Here is a 15671-nt window from a genome sequence, read left to right on the forward strand (position 1 = left end):
CCATGGGCGGACATCTAGAGTCCTTAATTTTTGACCAGGAACAAAAAATGACAGTTTTTTAGGTTCTATATATCAATAGCTATGGAAGTACGTAGGATTTTTTCGATATATTAATTTTTCGCAAAATGGTGCACGTTTTAAGGAAAACTTGCAAATTTAACAAAAAAAAACGCCATAAAATTGTTGATAAAAAAAACCATGTAATATAAAAAAAAAGTCTACGCACTTCCATAGAGAAAGGTATTCTGAATACTGTCAAAATTTGAAACCGATCGGTAAAGATTTATTCGAGTTATGTGTTCGCCCAGTTTAAAAAAAGTGGTTTCGAGAAAAATGCGTTTAAAGTTTTAAGTACTGTAAAATCATATAATATTTTTATATACCTCTAATCTGCGATGCCTGCGCCATACAATTGGCCTTCTTCATTTATCTCCTGCTCTTGTTTGGCCTTTCGAATTGTTTTCAGATCGATGCGAGCCTGTTTTGCGCCCTCACTCAAAGATCGTTCCGCTTTCTGTATGCGTTTCTCATCCAAGTCCATGCATAGTTCGTGACTTTTTGGGCCAATTTTCATGCCCATGACCTGGATTATATGTAAAATTGATATTAATCCGTCATTAAAAACACACGAAGCGATGTTCGTAGCAATGTCGATGATTATTTTGCCGGAATTCATAGTTTTCGGAGCCATCGCCCACACTGTCGAGTTGAAGCTCTCATTGCTGTTTTGATTGAAACCCCCGATGCAGCGAGTGAGAAGATCATCCGTAGTGAGTTGTTCGTAAACTGGATTAATTGCTTCATAAACTATATCAGACATTAGTGATTTGTGCGTATAGGTAGCCAAAGTGTTGGAAGATTTCGCCCTTTGCCATGAGCACCATGAATTTTCTCCAGTCGGGCAATCGTCGTGTTGGGGATGGTTATCCGTAGATATTTTGTGAAGTAATGTGGTCCATATAGCTGTCTTCATTTTTCGGACTGATTAGCAATTTCTACGAATAGCTAATCCGAAATATATTGACAGTTCGTCGATCAGTTTGCCTGTCAATTGACATTCGGTTTTTACTAACGTTACACATGTGTTCTTTGAATGTATATTACATATGGTGATACCTATAGGCATTCTTAAGTACTATAGACTTTTCGGAGGGAAGTTCCTTCTCCATCGACTACCATTATACCTGCTCCCGTACTCATAAATTACAGCGCGCGCCGGAATCACAAAAGGCGCTCGGAGCATACCTGAGAGGCGTTGCCGCAGAATGGAAAATTTGGGTATTCCGAAATTTTTGCGGCATTCCATCTTTTGGTATGTTATTCTTAAGACCCTAAAGCACCTTATATGTGAAAAAAAATTTTTTCGATTTTTTCAAACTTTTACTGTGGTTTCCCCCCTTAAACTTTGCGCTTTTTGTATTTGGAGTGTCGTTAGCCTGCGGCCCTCTTCGCGCGCGGTGCCGGGAGTTGTGCGTGGACAGAGGCGGTGGTTATTGACATTCTTCTGTCGGTGTGTGAGTGAGCTATAGTGGAAGTTTCGCTTAGTTTTTCCCTACATCGACGGGGCGGACAACTTAACACCGGAAAGACTGAAAGACGAACCGGAGAGTTGGTCGGCGTGCTCCTCGGCCGTATCATTACGCCGGCAAACAGACAATGGACACCGAACATGAAATGGACACCGGAAACGAAAATAACCACCTGAGAGAATCGGAACTCAGGACCGGCTATTTGGGGGTATTGTCCCTGTCCCCGGCATGTTGTCATCGAGCGATGGGCTGACTGCAGAGTTGCCGACGGACCCTGCAGTGGAATCTACCGTCCGGATGGAAGCTATGCAAGGAGTATCGGGTACGGAGGAACTCGCACCCCCTAGGTCTGTTGAACGGGTGGAGCCTGTTGTTGCTTCGCCATCTCCGCTACCGCAGAGGAAGAGGGAGCTGCAGTTATGCCTGGATCGCAAGGAGGTTGACGCGGTTGTGAGCGCTACGAATGAGGACTCGGTGGCTTCCGAGTCTGCCTCTTCGGGAAGAGTGCTGCGATCTAAGAGGGGACCGAGGATTGTGGAAATGAAGAAGTATCCCAAGGAGATGAGGATAAGAATAGTGGCGGGTGAGATCGTGAACTTCCCTGTCGCTGATAGTGGGTCAGCTGGCACGTCGGCTCTTGGTGGCTTTGGCCCGATTGGGAACACGGGATTGGTGGACCTCACCTTGTCTCCATCCAGTGATGTGGGGATGGAGGTGGATCGCGCGGATTCGCGGAGTGATAATGTCTCGCTCGAGTCTATTCCGGTGGAGGATTATGGGTAGCTTTCGTCCTCATTCGAACAGGTCCCGTATAAAGGGAAAAACTGGGGATGTAAACTGAAGGGCAGTAATGCCCCTGGCTCTCGCGCTATGGCGAAGATATCGTCGAGGCGGTTAGAGCTTGGAGGACGACGAGTGAGACAGGGAGGACTTTTTCAAGATCTCGAAAAAGGGGGCACAAGGTCTGAAGAAGAGAAGAGGCTGGGTCGAGTGCAACCTAGACGATAGACTCTCCTCTAGTCAGAAGACTGCTATCGAGGAGGTCACGGGCCTTTTTCTCCAGATGTCTCCGAAGTCGGTTGTAGCCGAGACGCTGCGTGTCCTGGACATTGCAGGTGAGCCCGAGAGGAGAACTCAGACAATGAACGGTGCTCTACGTCGGCAGATAAAGGTAGGTGTAAATGTCACGAAAATTGCGGTGCAGCGTCTTGTGTCTGACATCGCTAAGAGCATGGGGTCATCGGATGAGATAAAGGCCAATAACCTTGTCCTGGAGAGAGAGGATGTGAGACTCCGTCGTGAGATGCATATATTGCGTCGCGAAAGGGTCTCCTTGAGTGATCAAGTCGAGTCTCTCAGGCAGACATTGAGGAGTGAAGATCGCAGTAGGGATTGTACTCCATCGGACATGGCTGTTCCTGTGTGTGATTCTCCTATTTCATGCCGCTCTTGGAGGCATCGGGATCTTACTGTGCTCGAGACGATGTGTGAGGCTGAGTCTTTAAACAAGCCTCCGGTATATAGGTGGCGGTATCTCTTGGTGGGACTCGTGAAAAGTTGGAGGATGTGCCTCCTCGGCCCACCAAAGTTGACAAATCGGGACGTATTATTATGGTGGACTCGTCGCGGATCGCTTCGGTCGATTGTGTTGATTTGCGAGTGGACAAGGGGACTGTGCGCGGGGGGAGTGAGGCTGTGTCAGCAGGCGCTCAGCGAGTGGAGCTTCCGTCGCCTCTGTCGACGTATCCCATGGATGGTGAGACTTAGACGGTGGCAGGCTCCAAGCGTGTGCGTAAAAAAGCCAGAAAGAAGGGAAAGAAAGTTAAGGTTCCCAGTGCGAAAGTCGGAAATACGACTTGGGTGCTGTGCCTCCTCCCTTGAATGGGGTTGGTAGTGCGCGTCGTGATATTACCAGTAGCGGGGTATTTAAGACTTGCTCATGTTTCATATGCTGCTGCTGTGAGTGGCATATTCGGGACACGAAAGGATATATGCGGATGTATCCTGCCCTACGGTACGGGGTCCGAGGGTAGTGCCGAGCCGCTCTGTCGTGAGGGAGTCTCGATTTCGTGCTCCAAAGACCGCGGCTGTTTTATTGAGATGCGCGGAGACGGAAGACAATTCCAGGCCGTCATACGCGGATGTTGTAAGATTGACAAGAGGGAAGATTTTCCTGGAAGAATTGAATAGCGTCAACATATGGATCCGAAAAGCGCAAGCGGGGGGGGGGGGGTCTTCTCATCGAGATCCCCGGAGGTGAGGAGGCGGGTGCTAAGGCGGAGGCGCTCGTGGATCTTCTCAAGGCTGTGTTAGCGGAGAGCGATTTTAAAGACAGGGTAAGTGTTGTGCGTTCTGTTCGTCGCGCGGAGATCAGGCTGATTGATGTTGATCAGTCTGTATCTGCAGAGGAGGTGGTCAAGGCGGTGGCTACTATTGGAAAAGTCCCTATTACAGACATTAGGACTGGCCCCTTTAGGCTAGGGCGGGGGGGACTTAATATGATATGGGTGCAATGTTCCCTTACGTGTGCGAATCAGTTAGTAAAGGCCGGACGTATTAGACTTGGTTGGTCCTCCGCTGGTATTGTGCTCCTAGCGAAGCGGAAGCTTCAATGTTTCCGGTGTTTTACGGTAGGACACATCAGGGTGAACTGCCAGAGCGTGGTAGATTGCTCTGCATGATGCTTTCAGTGTGGCGGGAACGATAGGCATAGAGCCGCCGGTTGTCGGCTGCCTCCGCATTGCCCAGTATGTGCGGCCAGGGGACTCGCGGCGGGACATCGCGCCTGAGTGCGCGCCCTTTAATGGTCGCGGAGTGTCAGCAAGGGGAGAGCGTATGAGTTGTGTGGCGGATACATCCGCTGGGGCTGATCGGAGGATCCCGGTTTTTGCGGACGAAGAGTCGGCTATGGACGGTCGATGATTAGACTGGCCCAAATTAATGTTAACCGGTCGAGACTCTCGCAGGACCTAATAGCTAGGGTCTGCGAGGAGTTTGATTGGGGCTGGTCGCGGTATCGGAGTTGAATTGCGTTCTGGATGATGATCGCTGGCTTGCCTCCACGGACGCTCCTCCCTCGGCCGCTTTTACCTGGTAGTAGAGTCGCTCGAGAGTGCCGTGCTCTCCTCGTTGGAGGGGTACGCGGTTCGCGGCAGTGGACTGGGGGGGATATGATCGTTGTGTCATGTTACTTTCCTCCCAGTTTTAATGGTGGCGAATTTTTTTATGACTTGCGCGAGCTGGAAGCGAAAGTGCGTGAAGTGATTGGACGCCAGTGTTGGGTGACTTTAACACACGTGCGCCCGCTTGGGACCCTGGACAACCCAATAGGAGGGGAAGACTTTTGATGGACTGGTTGGGACTCTTAGACTTACAGTTACTTAACATTGTTTCGGAACTGACATGCGTGCATCCGCGTAGTGTGTCGTATCACATCGATTTCACGTTGGCGTCATCTTCTGCTGCTAGGAGGATCACTTCTTAGCTCGTGGGATCGGAGATGGAGTCCCTTTCGGACCATAAATACGTTTTTTCCGAAGTTAATGCCTTTTGAACCCATTATCGGAAGGACTACCCTTAAGGCCTTCCCTAGATGGATTGTCGGAAGGATTGATCCGGACCTAATGGAGGCGGCGGCGGTCTTTTCGGCTTGGAGCGGCATTCCCGAGGACGCTGTTCTTGGAGCTGAACGAATGGCGGATACTCCGGGATATCTCGAACGTCTCCATGTCCAGGAGGGGACTGTCGAGGAGACCCACCACTTATTGATGGAACCAGGAGATTGTGGATCTTTGCCATATCTGCAACGCGTGCAGAAGGCGTCTCATGCATGCGCATGCAATGAGGAGTACCTTTCGAGAGTACCTACGCGAGCTTTGGGATGCCTTACGGGAGGCTAGACGTAGCTTTAGGAGAGCTCTAAGATAAAGTTGTAGGCCGAATTGGTTGACGACCTGGACAGAGACCCTTGGGGGGAGGGACCCTATCGGGTCGTTCTTAAAAAGCTGCGTGCGGGCGGCGCCTCGATTGCTCCCCCTTGAAATATCTCTTCTCGACGGATTGTTTTCCACAAGGCACTGATGTGCCATTCGTATGGCAGGACAATCTCGCGGTCACGGTTGAGAAGGTCTTGGAGGCCGGACTTAAGATTAAGTCTGGGAAGGCTCCTGGTCCGGACGGTGTCGCGGGTGTCGTCATTAAGGAAACGATGAAGTATCTTGCTCCTTTGTGGACTAGATGCTTCATGGGTTGTTTCAGGCGTCAGATTGGTTCTTATTAAGAAGCCGGGTAAGCCAGACCTTTCCCCGTCCTCGTAGAGAACGTCCCCCATAGGGACGCCTTCGTAAAGGACTTAGAGATATAGATGGGAAGAGCGCATGGTCTCACTTAGGTATTGACAGGACAGGGGGCCTTTGAGTCCTATTTATTCAGGATAGGACAGTGGGATTCCCCGATTTGTCCTTTTTATAGACAGCGGTTGACACGGCGGCCCACACTCTTCTGTTTTGTCCAGTCTGGACGGAGCAGAGGAGTGGGTTGCTGGAGTTCGTGGGGATGGAAAGAAACTTCCGGTCGGTGGTGGGAGCGCATCATGCGTTTTCTCGAAGCGTGGTCCGCTTTTGCGGAATTTTGCGAGACGGTTATGCGGCAGAAGGAGGAGGATAAGCGTGCTCGTGAGCGTGGACTTGATCTACCTGGGGATGCGCTGGTCTCTCCTCCGAACCTGCATCGCTCGATGAGGAGCCGTAGTGGCTCTGCGCCGCTAGCGCATAGGTGTATGCGTATGTACGTATTTCTGTATATATTCTTGTATATAGTTCTGTATATAGCTGTGCGTTATGAGTGAGTTGTGTATAAATTTAAGTTAATTAATATCTTTATGTTCACGTTGGAATGAGTCGTTACTTTTTTGCGTATTTTGCGGAGAGGCAGTACTATGTTTCAGTATAGTATTAGTTAACCCGTATGGCGGTAAAGAGCCTAGTAGCTCTAAAGATTGGGGGGTACCCTGATGATATGCAAGAAAGCGGTTTCGGGATACCCCCCTTTGGTCTGTGTCATAGTACAAAAGGAGGGAGTTTTTAGTTGGTAGGCGGCCGCTCCGATATATCCCTTGGTATTCCTCGGGATCACGGGGGCAGTTGAATCCGGCACACCCGGTAGTGCGGGCCTCTGGGTCTTCCCTTCCCGATGGGTCCCTCTCGGGTGAGGGCTGGTGAAGATTTTTTTCTCCTTCGTAAAACAAACAAAAAAAAGGTAGTCTCTTTTTCCAGTTAGTTTCTGTTCGATACGTTTCTTCGGCGTCTCATATTTGCTTCGCGAGGAGCCGACTTCTCATCGCACGGTTATCATTCGCCGTGCGCGAAAAATAGTGCGATAATTCGTATGAAGCGCCAAATCATGTGCGCTTCCAGCGTGTCGATGGTCCTGTGCGACGATCGATAGATCTCTTCCAGCCAGCGATCAAGAATCAACGATTGATATACCGTGTCGCAAGAAAGATTTTTCTGCAGGGTACATGCGTAGAACGTTTTTGAAAGCAGTATTCTGCAATGAAGGGGTGAACCGAATAAAATAAGCGAAATTAATCAGCCTTTTCGGCCACGCTCTTGCAAGAGTAGATAAACAAGGAGATTCTAACCCAAGAGTGATGAAGGGGGGGTGAGAGCAGAAGGGTATCCACGCGCGGGGAGGGACTAGACGAGGAGGTGACGTTACAGGGGGGAGGGAGATGGACGACATTACATGAGGTGATGTCAATAGGCAACGGGGATGATGTCACAGGGGAGGGGAAGGTGGATGACGTCGCAGAGGGGAGATGGATGACGTCGCAGGAGATGACATCACTAGGCGAAGGAGTGACGTCACAGGGGACAGGGAAAAAAACGACGTCACAGGAAGTGACGTCACTAGACGAGAGGATGATGTCATGGGAGCGAGGAGAAAAATGACGTCATAGAAGGTGATGTCACTATGCGAAGCGGATGACGTCACGGGAGAGTGAGGGAAAATTACGTTATAGGAAATTACGTAGCGCAGAATATGCGGAAAATTACATCCGAGTCGCGGTGATGACGTCACGCGGGATCAGTGGATGCCGGGCGCGATCCGCCAACTCCCGTCATCATCGCCGACCCCCGCCGCCGCCACCGAGCGCGGTTCGCCGCAGCCGATCACCGCGTCCGAGCACGATCCACCACCGGTTCGCCACCGTCACCAGGCGCGGTTCCCACCGTACGCTATACTTATCAAGAGGAGAAATCGTAAGTAACTTATCAGTAATACTTACCATTTTTCCTCTTATGCGTCGTCATTTTATTCTTCTACGAAGAATGTTTTATTTATTTATAAATTTATTTATTATATTATTGGGAGTACAAATTAGTTCGGTCCGTTTTTTTCAAAAATGCATTTATTTCAAAACAAAATGAATGAAGATTAATTGAAGTATTGTCCATCGTTGGCTGCTACTTTTTCCCATCTCTCAGGCAATTTTCGAATTCCATCTCGAAAAAATGACTCGTTTTTGGAGGCGATCCAATTTTGGAGAAGTGAACCGGTGACTTGCCAAATCGTGCTGCATCCTTCGAAACAACCAATAATCAGAAGGAGCAATGTCCGGAGAATACGGCGGGTGCGGTAAAACATCCCATTTGAGCGTTTCCAAATATTTTTTTACGACTTTTGCGACATGAGGCCGAGCGTTGTCATGAAGAAAAATAACTTTATCATGTCTTTGCTCATATACCGGCCGTTTTTCTCGCAATGCACGGCTCAAATGAATCAATTGTAGCCGATACCGATCGCCCGTAATGGAATCGCCAGGTTTTAGCAACTTATAGTAAACAACATCCTTTTGGTTCCACCAGATACAGAGCATGATCTTCGAACCATGAATGTCCGGCTTTGGTGTTGATGTTGAGATCGATGGCAACGATTGATGGGGCTTAGCGTAGTATTTTTTCTTCTTGGGGTTGTCATAGAATATCTACTTCTCATCTCCAGTCACAATCCGATGCAAAAAACCTTTTCTTTGTTGTCTTTGAATCAGCTGTTTGCAAGTGAAAAATCGCCTTTCAACGTCTCTCGGTTTCAGTTCATAAGGCACCCAATTTCCTTGTTTTTGAATTATTCCCATGGCTCTCAATCGTGCAGAAACAGCTTGTTGAGTTACTCCCTATGATTCTGCAAGCTCCTCTTTGCGATTCGGATCTTCTTCGAGTAATGCCTCTAATTCTTTGTCTTCGAATTTTTTTGGCTGTCCAGAGCGAGGGTTGTCTTCAACGCTGAAATCTCCATCCTTGAAACGTCGAAACCATTCTCTAAATGATTTATCAGTTGGAGCAGTGTTAGCATAAACTTCGACAAGCATTCGATGGGCTTCAGCTGCATTTTTCTTCCAATTAAAGGTGAAAATTAGATCCTCCCGCAAATGCTGCTTGTTAACACAAAATTCGACATTTCAAACACAGTAAAAAATCAAGGTTTTTGTATAAATCTCAAAGCGATAAACTGAATATTATTAGCAGATGTCTAACCTTTCTGAAAACGCCAAAATCAGCTGTCACTATGAACCATTCACAACAGCTGGAGCTATCTTTTGGACCGAACTAATTTGTACTCCCAATATTACAATATATTGTATTATATTTTATTTTATTTTAACGATTCGAAGAATGCGAACACACTATGCAATAAGCGCGATGTTGCGTGTAATGCGATACCGTAGAGATAAGATGGAACGAAAGATGGAAAGAAGCAAGAAAAAATTGCGGACATACACACAAAAACATACACATAGAGATATTTTTATTTTTATTTAGTTTTCATGTAATGGATTATATATGATATTATCTACAGCGTACATATCAATATGCATTCAATATATGAATTCTTATCATAAATCTTACGCGAAATATTTATAGCATCATATTTGTTATTTATACAGTTTTGATGTAAATAAGTCACGAAATATTTAAACTTTTCACCCATACCATTCACGTATTGGCATATACGTGTTCTACACATTGTTCAAGTTCGAGCATGAAGAGCACGGTTGATGATTTCATATATAAATACTTATCACATAATGATAATTTCATATTGTCCACATCGCGTAAATTGACAAGTTCAATTTGAAGCTCCTGGATCATTAACGATGATGGAGTAGTCGACTGCACTAATCGCTCGTTATTCGTTCGTTTTTTATCTGTTCATGGAGGAATAACGTGACACATAACATGATGCAGGACGATGCGGCTGCCTCGGGTGTCGCCAATTTCCACGTAGGATATAGGACACCCGGCGAATTCAATCTCTAGAAATTTGTATGTCGTCGATGTCAATGCGAATTTTCTCTCAAAATTATACGAGAAGACGCGCTGTAATGAAGAAGAACAAACAAATAAGCATATAGAAAAAAATTTTTCACAAACAAATATAATTGAAATACTTATTTGCTCGACTCATGTTGAACGTATGAATCCATTAGCGCTGGAGATCACTGCAAAACGAATCTGAGCGACTGATGCAGTATCGACTCGTAAAAATCTCTGATACTATACAATTGCTATCTTTCTCAATATAACCCTTATGCCCATCACACATAACATCAAGCAAGAAGTATTAGTGCCAAGTAGTACATTGCGGAAACTGAGTTTCCGATTGTTAATTAAATGCGAGGGCGATTACGGTTAGCCATTTTAAACAGACTGACTTTCCGCAAAAATTCTCGCGGATATTTATATAATTTCCGGTCAATGACATAAAAAATGCAAACGTTAGATTTGATAATAAAAGATTTTTAGAAACATTCGGTGATGATATTAATGTAATCTAATATCAAATTGCAGAAAATTATCAGAAAATTTGCAAGTTTCAATATGACTTTGTTAGCGTAATATAAGAAATTTATTTCAAGAACATTTAACACGTTTCGCAATAACAATGATTAATGTAATATGATACAAATGCGACATTGTCAAATAATATATATTATAATAATAATAAATATAATGTGATATAATTGAGATGCAACGTTGCCAAATAGTACAATATCTGTTAATATACAGCTACTTGTTAATTTAAAATTTTTTCAAGAATGACAATCATTAATGAAATTTAAGATATTATATTTCAGCCAATATCGATATATGGCTTGTTGAGCCAGTATCTCATAAGTAACCTTATAAACTCAACTGTTTAAATAAAATCTGTTTTTATCAATATTTTTATTCTGTGTTAAAGATTGTACAAATTTTACATTTAATTATTATAAAGAGCTAAAATTTTAGTTTTTCTGATTTTGTTAATTAAAACATTTAAAAAGAATATTACAAATTATTATATTTAAGATAAAAGTAATAAGAATTTGATTAACATACACATGATCCTTTTATATTTTTAATAATATGCAATCTCATTAAATAATTCATGGTTCAACTTATCCTTCGAAAATGCATCCTTGTAATTAATGTAATCTTTTTCTTGTTTACGAGATATATCGAGGATTTATAAGTACTCAATTATTAAGTCAGATGAACATGCAACGTTTTAAAGTATTTATCATTAGTCCATCCATAATTGTGTAAAGATTTATAATTTAATGAAAAAGTGTCACAATACACACTAACCCCGAGACTTTGTACTAGATGATAGTTTACGCTATAATATTCCACATTAATATATATCAACTTACTTATATATAAATATACTGATAATTTTCCCATCAGAGGTAGATGTACTCAAGATGGCGTAATTTTTACAAATGTCAAGCTATGGCAATAAAATTTGATAGAAATGTCAATGATAGATGTGGCAACCTAGCCAAAAAAAAGAACTCAAATCAGCTGACTCAGAGCATCACCCGGTGGTCTCTTCCGGAAACTTTTTGATCAGGCTGGTATATGTACATGCGTTCTCGCTCATCGTCCAGAAGCAAGTTCCACAGCCACGTTCGTTCCTCGCGTCCCTTGACGTACACGATAGCACCATATTCAAATACAGTGATCGGACGTTTCGTCTCACTGTACGGGATCATGCCGTTCTCTCATTGAAATCCATGGTGATAAGCACTCAACCAGGAAGCGCAAGACCTGTCGGACCTTCAAATATTTCCATGGCACGGGACTGGTAAAAATATAATGTGTGAGAACGGTCCCCTGTTTCAGCACCGCTACTTCTTTGATGATAAATCTTTTTTCGACAATGAATCCTTGCAGATCCACAACATTGGTATGACCATGACCAGCAATTCTCCAAAAATTTCTGTGCTTCACCCTGGTTTTTCCTTTTAAATACTTGCCTATCTTGCAATTTACATAACCTTGCGCACTACGTTGAACAACGGACAATACTCGATACACGATCATGTATGATGAGGCAATAGGCGGTAGTATTGGCGGACACATTCTTCTTGCAGTCAAATTCTATGCGTACGTCCACAGTGGTGCTCTTGACGGATTCGTTTTGTCACGAGCACTCAATGACCGCAAAAGGCTTTCTCGATAAACGAGAGCACGTTGAGTAGCATTACGAAGCAGTTGATTACATAATATGCTTTACGAAAACGTGCGTTACATATCAAACAGGACAACGTATATCTTTTTCTCAAAATTCAGATTCAAATCGTTGTGCGGATAAAACTTTGAATTTAGATAAAGTTTCACGCTGCTCAATTACAATCATCGAACACACTAACATTTTGAGACATGATATTCTTTTGGCCGGTTTGCAGAGCAAAGATAACGTATCGCAGTTTCTCAAGTCATCGTTCTGACATGAATGTTTAGTACTTTTTAAAATTTGTCAGAAAAGTTAAAGATACCTAGTTCAAAATATATTAAAGAAGATAATAAACGTTTTTATTCAATTCTCTATTTAAATGATGCAGTATTCCAATTGAATAATGTTTAAGAGGTGCAAGAATATATATATATATATATATATACAGGGTTGGTCATATTCGACGGAAAGATGTTTTTTTTTTCAATCATGGGAAAGAGATGTTAGATCGAGTAACGACGTTTCCCATGATTGAAAAAAAAAACATCTTTCCGTCGAATATGGCTAACTCTGTATTAGGTGCGCAACTAAGTTCCCGCTATTTGTCAACAGATGGCTCGAGCAGTAAGTGCTGGTCGATTCTGACATAACCTAAACGTCATGAACCAAGCTTAGACATATGGTAAACAAACCGCTTTGAAACATTAGTGATTTTGTTTTTACGTCATATTCTTTTGGTTGTGTGAAAATGTCTGATTTTGTGCCAAATAATTGTCATATGCGGGAAGTATTGATTTTCTTCTTTCATTCGAAGAAAACGGCGGCTGAAGCGCATAGAGAGCTCCAAAAAGTTTACGGAGATGCTGCTCTAAGTGAAACAACGTGCCGAGATTGGTTCCGTCGCTTCAAAGACGGTGATTTCGATGTTGACGACCGTCCGCGTGAAGGAAGGCCAAAACCTTTGAAGACGCTGAATTGGAGGCATTGCTCGATGAGGATCCGTGCCAAACGCAAGAAGAGCTTGCTTCAGTATTAGGAGTTACCCGCCACGCCATTTCCAAGCGATTGCATGCGTTGGGAATGATTCAGAAGCAAGGAACTTGAGTTCCTTATGAGTTGAAGCCAAGGGACGTTGAGCGTCGTTTTTTCGTCTGTGAACAACTGCTCCAGCGACAAAAAAGGAAGGATTTTTTTCATTGCATCGTGACGGGTGATGAAAAATGGATTCATTACAGCAATCCAAAGAGAAGAAAGTCATGGGGGCCGGTCATGCTTCTACGTCGAATATTCACGCTGCGAAGGTTATGCTGTATTTGATGGGACCAGGTCGGTGTTATTTATTATGAGCTGTTGAAACCGAACGAAACCATCACTGGGGAACAGTATCGACTTCAATTGATTCGATTGAGTCGAGCACTGCGCGAAAAACGGCCACAATACGCGGAGAGGCACGAAAAAGTGATTCTACAGCATAACAACGCTCGGCCTCACGTTGCCAAATCCGTTAAAACCTACCTGCAAACGCTGAAATGGGAAGTGCTACCCCACCCGCCATATTCTCCAGATATTGCACCGTTTATCACTTGTTCCGTTCGATGGCACATGGTCTGGCTGACCAACAGTTCGACTCATATGAAGACATCCAAAAATGGCTTGATTCGTGGATAGCCTCAAAAGATGAACAGTTTTATCGTGATGGTATATGAGTTCTGCCAGAAAGATGGGAAAAAGTAGTAGCTAGCGATGGGCAATACTTTCAATGATTCATTTGTAACCATTTTTTCACAATAAAGTTGCATTTTCATCAAAATAACAGCGAGAACTTAGTTGCGCACCTATATATATATATATATATATATATATATATATATATATACATATATATATATATACAATATATATGTATAAATATCGGTAATTTAAACATATTCATTATTTTTTTAATTATTATTAATTTACTTAATGAAAAAATTTAATCATGGACAAATTTACTTAATTGCGTATTATTTGGTATAAATAGATATATAAATTCATATAAACTTGATATAAAATGATATGAAACATATCTATAATAGTTATACAAAATATTTCACAAGAAATAAGGTATTTTTAAAGAAATTACTCTTGAAATTACATACTTGAAATAACAAGCAAGTTAATCCCAGTAAACACAAATATAACTATTGTACTGTATAACATATACATAAATGTACGTTATCTATGTTATGTATGGTAGTTCATGCTGGAATAAGTCATTAAAAGGTGAAAAATATAATTTCCTTTGGAATATTCTCTTCTTCATTTATCTCTAAGTGTAATAATAATCAATAGGATCACGCACACGCACACGCACACACACACACACACACACACACACACACACACACGCACGCACGCAAACACACACACACACACACAATTTAATATTTAATAATTATTTGCGATAATGAATAACAACAATTTTATTTATCTATGTTTCACACAAATTTTAACTCCACAGCTCTTATAGGCGATTGCTATATCTCGATGGTGCGAAAAGCTGGTGCATGAATGAATTATTACGTGCTAACATATCAGAAAATCTTACGAGTGACAGAATAAATTTAAGCGGTATAAAAAGGTTTCGGAATTTCAAGTCGTAGGATTCGCGAATCAGCCGTTGTATAAAACGATGTTACGATTTGGAAAATTCCTATAATTCGTTCAGTGTAATTCAACATCGATTCAATAAAGAAATTGTACTGTCAGACTCGTGGAACGTTCGTAGAGCGATTGTACCAGTGAATGTAGAAATATTGTTGCAACTGCAACATATGTATTATGTCACAAATTAATTAAAAATATTTAATAGCATCTGCTCACAGTAATTTATGTTGTATAAAAATTATATTATATTATTAATAGATATTATATTTTTTTAAGAAACTGGAAGTTAACTATTATTCTAATAGAATACTGATCAAAAGTTTTCATAATTCTAGTTTTAGACATGTATTAATATATACATATGTATCCTGCTCATATCATAGCTATTTTTATTGAGCATTTTATTGACAATATAACTTTTTATCTGATGCATTCGCTCATTGACGAATTTTCGTCACGAGAGATATCGATGCGACGGAAGTAAGTCCCTTAATATGCGTGTAACATATTAAAACATATATATAATCAAGATAAATAAATAATATATATGCTTAAACAGAAATTTTAGGAGCTTTTATTACAGTAAGAATGATGTCGAAAAATTGAATAGTTGAACGAACGTACCGTGAAGTTCGATTCCATTCGACTTATGCTGTCTCGTCCGGATGGACATATGTAGCCGCATTTCGATGCGCTATTCCCAGGAAACTTTCAAGTAAGAAAGCGAAGTCGCTGCGCATCGCTGTCCTCTGCGCTCGCGCTAGCGGCGGCCGTCATAATTTCAAAGTCGACAAATCTGAAAAATTGAGTGGGTGACTGGGACTATCCATCCGGACGAGACATGAGCATAATTGGAGTCGAACTTCACGGTTCGACTATTTCGATCAACTATTCAATTATGCTAAGTCTCGTCCGGATGGACATATATAGATCTTTAACGCTCAGATTTGTCCTCCCTTCTGTGATGTCACTCCCTTCCCGCTCCTCTTGTGA

General features: G+C 42.7%; 1 protein-coding gene and 2 long non-coding RNA genes across 3 annotated transcripts in view; 1 reads left to right on the top strand and 2 right to left on the bottom strand.

Annotated features, from left to right (window-relative positions):
• The window catches only part of LOC147909486 (uncharacterized), an 81165-nt gene extending 65696 nt beyond the window's left edge, over positions 1-15469 (bottom strand). Inside the window, exon 1 of the long non-coding RNA XR_015545458.1 lies at positions 15303-15469. This is a non-coding gene — a long non-coding RNA (uncharacterized LOC147909486). The remainder of the gene's footprint in view (positions 1-15302) is intronic.
• On the bottom strand, positions 351-988 carry LOC147909487 (uncharacterized). Its single transcript, XM_087407274.1, has one exon. It carries the CDS (start codon positions 971-973, stop codon positions 386-388), a length of 588 nt encoding a protein of 195 aa, XP_087263400.1. The 5' UTR covers positions 974-988; the 3' UTR covers positions 351-385.
• Positions 12615-13845, top strand: LOC147909488 (uncharacterized). The gene is made up of 2 exons (XR_015545457.1): positions 12615-12714; positions 12847-13845. It is a non-coding gene; the product is annotated as an uncharacterized LOC147909488 (long non-coding RNA).
• Positions 15470-15671: the final 202 nt, after the last annotated feature.

Source organism: Acromyrmex echinatior, chromosome 6 (genome assembly GCF_024713525.1).
Source record: "Acromyrmex echinatior isolate Ae372 chromosome 6, ASM2471352v2, whole genome shotgun sequence".
Taxonomy (NCBI): domain Eukaryota; kingdom Metazoa; phylum Arthropoda; class Insecta; order Hymenoptera; family Formicidae; genus Acromyrmex; species Acromyrmex echinatior.

Excerpts from the sequence above, each read along its gene's own strand:
- LOC147909487 (XM_087407274.1), bottom strand. The coding sequence starts at position 973 with ATGAAGACAGCTATATGGACCACATTACTTCACAAAATATCTACGGAT.